Genomic DNA, 6169 nt, shown 5'->3' with positions numbered 1-6169 from the left:
AGGAATGCTTGGGTTACTGATGGTGCTAAGGGGGGTTGACTTCAATTGCTTATTTATCAGTATCATATTTTAATAGTATTAGGATTGGGGGGGGGAAGAATTCTCAAGCTTGACTCTTCAACAAAAATCTGGGTTTTTTAATTCATTTAGAAGTCTCTGGAAGAAAAGACAGGATGTCTTCTGAAGTTTTCTGGTGATCTAGATGATCAAACATGCAGAGAAGATCTCCATGATGTATTTTCCAATCACGGAGAAATCAAATGGATACACTTTGTCAGAGGTGCAAAGGAGGTCAGTAGAATCTTGGACAAGGAGTTAAGACACCTGTATTAAAGTTTGAAACTGAATTATTAAATGCTTGTTCTCTTATATATTCAAACAAATTTATTTATTTGAGTTGTGGAATTGCGGGATACTTAGAGAATTAAATTATTCCATTAAATTATTTCAGAAGAACAGATAAAGGTGTTCCAGCCTTCTCAGTTGATAAGGTCAGAACTGAGTCTCACTATGTTTGTTAGGACAGTCTTAAAGGTTTTGCTTGAGTTTAGACATACTTTATATCATGCAAGAGTAATTAACTTGCTGAGGTACTGAACAGGATATGTTGTTCATCATTCTAGCTGAATGTTTTCACAGTAAGATGCAAATGCAAATTACCACTTTTCTTTTTAAGGGAATTATCCTATTTAAGGATACTGCAAAAGAAGCTCTGGAAAAAGCCAAAGAAGCACATAATGGAAACTTACAGCTTCGGAACAAGGATGTTACATGGGAATTGCTAGAAGGGGATGCAGAGAAAGAAGCTCTGAAAAAAATACTGGAAGATCAGCAAGAATTGCTGAAACAGAAGACAAAAGGTCCTCCTTTTATTAGTTTAAGCATTTATAATGTCCTAGAAGTGGCATTGTGTGAAAGTAACTGTAAATAGTGAATACATACTAAACAGTAACTGTAAAGCATTCTTTTGAGCTTGCCAGTTAAAAGACAAATGATATAAAGTTCTTGATGTCTTATATCCCCGCAGGACGCAAAATTAAAGGAAAAGGAAGAGGGGGAAAGATACCTCAAGGTGCACAAAAAGGGAAAGTACAGTTTCAGGGCAAGAAAATAAAATTTGAGAATGAAGAAGGTGGTGAAAATGATACTAAAACAGGTATGTAATTTCTGTGCACTGGATGCAGCTTCTTTAGTACATGGAGCTACTTTCTGGAGAAGTACCGATGCTTCTTACAAGTGTTTCAGATTGTAATAGATTGTAGTATTTCTGTCGTCTGTCAGTATCAGAAAAGTAACTTTAAGGGTCTTCTGCTTGATTCCTTCCAGGACAGTCCAAACAGCATATTAAAATAATTACTAGATAGTTGAGGCTCTACTGCAGGGCTGTTCAAAGCATTCTGCATTGAAAGATGGTGGTTGTCAGCAACATTACACAACTGTACAGACCTGTGATTTTTTTTTTTTTCCTCTTTGAGGATGAGAAGACTAATAGGTCTGCATATTGGTGTCTACCTTGGAGAAGATGAAGAGCTGAGCTTTTATTCATTAGACTGGGCACCTGCTTAAACAAAACCCAGTGAAACCTACTCCTGTTACTTACCTGCCCTCCTGCTGTAAAGTTATACAGGGAACAAGCTCTTCAAAGCTGGTATTTTTAGAACATCTAAAAGTTTGAAGTCACAGTAATAAGTAAACCCTCTAGCATAGCAGTGGCTGTGCATAAACTAGGACTCAAACTTACATGATAGGAAGGGTTTGTTTTTTCAGAAGATTTCAGGTAATACTGGAATGCTTTCCTTTACTATAAATGACTACATATTCAATCTTGCAGAACCAGCAAGTCCCAAGAAGAGACCACTAGAGGAAGCAGAAAAAGAAGAACCTGCACCAAAACAACTGAAAACAGAAAATGGAGATGGAGATCAGTGATACTTAATAAATATAAAAAAATCACTGTTTTTATTGTTCCATTTTCAATAGGTTTTAAAGACATGCTTCAGGTCGGGAGTTTCTTGGCAGAAAATCTAATGAAATCCACTTCAATGTCAACCTATAATGAGAAGAAAGCTTCATTTTGTTGGGTTACAGCTTTTTGTTGTTGTTTCAGGAGCATGCTTACTCTTAACATACCACCCCGGAAAACTTTTATATTTATAGTTTTGTTGATACTGTCAGATCCTCTCAACTTCTCTGGCACCTCATTCAAATGTAAAATGTTCTGGACTTTGTAATCTTGCAGTTACATTAAATAGCAGCTACCAATAAATTCAGAACTTAAAACTACTAACTACTGAAGCCTGAATGTAAATGTAGTATAAAGCTGTAACTGCGAAGTAGCAAAGCTGAAGGACAGACTTCCATAATTTAAGTTCAAGTCACCAAAAGAACAGGTACAGCTGTGAATAGTCTTTGCTACTCAATATACCTAGCAAGCTTCAACTCTTGCTCAGTCTACTTCAGGATTCTCTCTGCTTCCCCTATGGTAATGGGATAAATGTCTTCTAGGCCAGCATTCAGCACCCAGAAACTTGCCTGTGGGCTTAAGCTTGCATATTCTTATCATCCTGACTAGATCTTCTATTGTGAGATGAAGTAAACAGCTTCCTCCTGTGCCCTCTAAGATGGTTCTGCCAGGGATTTCACTGGCTGTAGCTATTTGCAGTAGGGAGCATAGAACACAGAAATAATACTACGGCTGTAAAATCCCAGTTACTCTGGCCTTTGTTACTTAATTCACTCTAAGTTCCAGTTGCAGACAGGATTAAGCAAATAACTATTAAAAGTTGAGTCAGAGACTTCTCTTAGCTTTTTCACATTAAGTTGCAGTGCTGGCTTTAATCTTTGTGTATAGCTTTTACTTGCATTACAATGATTCTTTTCCCTGTTCAACTACAAAATGTAGTAATAGCAATGGAACCTGACGCCAGCATAGTGAACTTCTCACAAGTGCTGTAAGCATTCCTCATCCAGTACATATGGCCCTAAAACTTCAGTTTTCGTAGGTAGAATTTATTTAGTTGCCTAGTACAAGACAGCATTTGCTCCGTTATGTCAGGTTTTATACTTACTGATTTCTTCTTATGGAACTTGTATGATGCTGGTAGGTCATATCTAAGTTCTGTGAACAGTACAAAGAATACTTGTTACACTAGAATGATCATTAGTCAATTGACTTATACCCTACACCCATGTTACTCTATTTCTTCCATTGCCCACCTCTCTTGTCCCCTCACTGGGTAACTGTTTTGACCTCTGGACTAGATCATAACTGAACATTTAAGGCAAACACATCACCCAGTAAGTCAATGGCTGAAATGCAGTTGTGTTTCAAGCACTTGTGCAAATTCCATGTCTCAAGTTGTATGACTGTATAAAGCATCTAGCTGACAATATTTAAGAATTGGGAAGATACTTGAACAACTGTCAGGAAAATACTTAGGTGACTGTAAGGACAGGATGGTTTTTTGTGTGAGAACTGACCTGGACTTTGCTTTTTTTATTCAGCAACACTCTCCTTTTGAAGCAGGAAGGTAGGTAATTTCTGCTTGAAGGCAAAATCTACTCCAGGAAGAAATTTAATTCTGCACAGAATAGGTATTGCTCAGAGCTCTATTAAGTGCCTAATTGTCTCCTAGCCAGGTAGCAAGTTAAAGGAGGAAAAAAAAAATATAAAAAGGCTGCTTAAAAAAAGACTTGTGTTGTTTTCAATGTTAAATCCCACTTCTATTTACCACAGGCTATTAAGACAGGCTAGTAGTGTTACAGATATTAACCCCCAACAAATTAACAAAATCTTACCTGCTATGACTTCCATCTTCACTTCCCATTCATCTGCTTTCTTTTGAATGTGCTATAATATTAAATAGATACAAGTAAATTTAAAAGCTCTCTTCTACATTGTCTTACAAACATCTACACCCCTGTACTTATTTAAGAAGTCTCCTGGGCTTTTGTTTTTCAAGCTGAAACATTACATCACATACTTCTCTTGATGTATGTGAGATCACAGTTATTGGACATGATTAGTATTTATCCAAAATAAGTTTCATACCCCATGAAGGTGTGAACAATCAGTGAGACTATGGACAACATCATTAAATGACATTTATTTGATTGCCTGGTTAATACACTCTAAAAAGAAAGACTTACCTGCCGCGTTGAAGTCTTGTGAAGGGAATATACAGCTGTTTTTGCCATTTGTAAAGCAGTTTTCAGAAAAATTATATCCATTCCTAAAAGAATGTTGAAATTAGAACTGTTAAATGCAATTTATTGCATTAAAATGTTAAACTAGACAATCTGCTTCATGCTTAATTTTTTCTGGAGTAATAGCTATTTGAGAAACAGCACTGAATACGTTAAGGTACCTAAGGTATTCCTAAAACTTAGCCAATTGCTTTTAGTAAAAGAAAAACATGATAGAGCTATGAATATCATTTATTCCAAACCCAGCGATTGTAAGTTACAATGCTGAAGTTGTTGATCTGTACTTAGGGAACTGATTCCAGATCAGCAAAACTCAAGTTAATTGTTATAAAGAAGGGGGGTGTTTCATTAAATGTTCTTCCCTTGTTATTTCATTCCTAATAATTTCTAACTGCGTTTCAGAATTACCAACCTTTATTATGCTTGGTACCAAAGGGAGGGTTCATAATAACTGTGTCAAAAGTCTCTGACATGCTGTCAGATAAAGAGCAGACATCACACTGAACCATGTTGACGTTTGTGAGCTCAAACTCTTCAATATTGCTATTAAATATTTCCAGTGCATCTGCATCTATGTCAAAGCCCACACACAATCTATTAAAAAAAAAAAGTGCCACATATTAGTCTCTTACAAAATTAAAAGCGTTTAAATTCTATAGTATAGTTTTGAAAGGGATCTATGTGCACAACTTGCTTTATCTAGCAAATGTCAGAAGCATATGCTATAAATTCAGCATTGATAAAAGTGTGAGTAGCTCTTGCCTTTTCTCAAATATCCTTTTAAAGTTTGTGAGGGAAGTTTCATGTGTTCATTTAGTATTCCAGGGGAAAGCAAACATGGCAGCCAAATTAATGGCAATTGTCCCATCTCTTTCACTACTTGAATGGTTATTGGCTGTCTAAACATATTAAATAGCCTCATATGCACCAGATTAGATACCTAAAATTGGCTCAGTTCAGCATTGCTATGTTCTGATCTTATTTTCTACTCTTCTATGCCAGGAAAAAAACCACAAGAACTTGGTATTACTTACCCTGCTCCTAACATTGCACTTCCAATGCTGAGGATGCCACAACCACATCCTAAATCTGCAATTGTTTTGTTTTCAATATCATCAAAAGTATTGTGAATTGTATAAAGCATACATGCTGGGTAAAAAAAAAAAAAAAAGTTACAGGTCAATAATATAAAGTATGCATCTAATTAATCAAAAGTTACTTCTGCATTCAGAAAACTCTGAACTAAATGCTTCCTGGTGTGCAAAATGAAACTGATGTTCTTGCTGCTTGTAATTGTCTTTTTCATTTATATGTGAAAACAAGTGAAAAACATTTTGACAAGTTAGAGAACTCTAGGATGGAGAGAATATGTACAAGGCTGTTAGTATTGCTTGTGGAAAAAGTATGCCTCTAAATTTGTTTTGGGAAAAACAATAGAAAGATATAAAATACTGGGAAAAATAATAATTAAGGTATGGATGAGTGTCTATATACATTTCTGTTTCTTGTGTGTCATGAAATAAATCCATTTCAGCTTTCTCATTTACAGATTAAGATGCTTCTATCATAACGTTATCTTTTAATTTAATTTACCTGCTTTTTGGATTGTACATTAACTGTACTTCTAATGAAAAGAAGTTAACAATCATTAAATTTTTTTCCTGCTCAATTTCTCAAATGCTTTTAGTGTAAAGGCATCAAGGAAAAGAATGCAGTAGAAAAGGGACAGCAGTGCTACCTAGCCTCTACCTGCGACATGAGGTCTCGTTGGATACTGTTCAAGGAGCAGTTTTGGGCTTTCAAAAGTGTCAACTTGTTGAAGACAGCTCTCCAGTTCTTTCAGCTTTAATTTCTTCATATTTGTAGTTTAACTAAGGAAAATAACGTGTAATCAGCTACAATAATATCAACAAACTACATATTATCTTAAATTATTTTATACTTAAAATCCCCCTGCACCCCT

General features: G+C 35.6%; 2 protein-coding genes across 3 annotated transcripts in view; one reads left to right on the top strand and one right to left on the bottom strand.

The window, feature by feature from the left end:
- Positions 1 to 1951, top strand: part of SSB (Sjogren syndrome antigen B (autoantigen La)) — a 5426-nt gene extending 3475 nt beyond the window's left edge. The window contains exons 8-11 of the mRNA XM_010086883.1: positions 151 to 291; positions 677 to 860; positions 1028 to 1156; positions 1832 to 1951. Coding sequence (XP_010085185.1) covers positions 151 to 291; positions 677 to 860; positions 1028 to 1156; positions 1832 to 1929 — 552 coding nt within the window. The 3' untranslated portion in view covers positions 1930 to 1951. The remainder of the gene's footprint in view (positions 1 to 150; positions 292 to 676; positions 861 to 1027; positions 1157 to 1831) is intronic.
- METTL5 (methyltransferase like 5) lies at positions 1939 to 6159 on the bottom strand. Of its 2 annotated transcripts, XM_010086885.1 has the most exons (8): positions 6149 to 6159; positions 5956 to 6077; positions 5241 to 5355; positions 4619 to 4800; positions 4150 to 4232; positions 3799 to 3850; positions 3069 to 3118; positions 1939 to 2050 (listed from the first exon to the last, which is right to left on the bottom strand). In XM_010086885.1, exons 2-8 carry the CDS (start codon positions 6062 to 6064, stop codon positions 1997 to 1999), a joined length of 645 nt encoding a protein of 214 aa, XP_010085187.1. In that variant the 5' UTR covers positions 6065 to 6077; positions 6149 to 6159; the 3' UTR covers positions 1939 to 1996. The 2 variants fall into 2 exon arrangements, with proteins under 2 accessions (XP_010085187.1, XP_010085186.1); XM_010086884.1 differs by lacking the exon at positions 6149 to 6159 and having other exon boundaries at positions 1944 to 2067; positions 5956 to 6067.
- Between the last annotated feature and the right edge of the window lie 10 nt (positions 6160 to 6169).

Source organism: Pterocles gutturalis, unplaced genomic scaffold, assembly GCF_000699245.1.
Source record: "Pterocles gutturalis isolate BGI_N339 unplaced genomic scaffold, ASM69924v1 scaffold29211, whole genome shotgun sequence".
Lineage (NCBI taxonomy): Eukaryota > Metazoa > Chordata > Aves > Pterocliformes > Pteroclidae > Pterocles > Pterocles gutturalis.
This window is presented reverse-complemented; position numbering and strand designations above follow the sequence as displayed.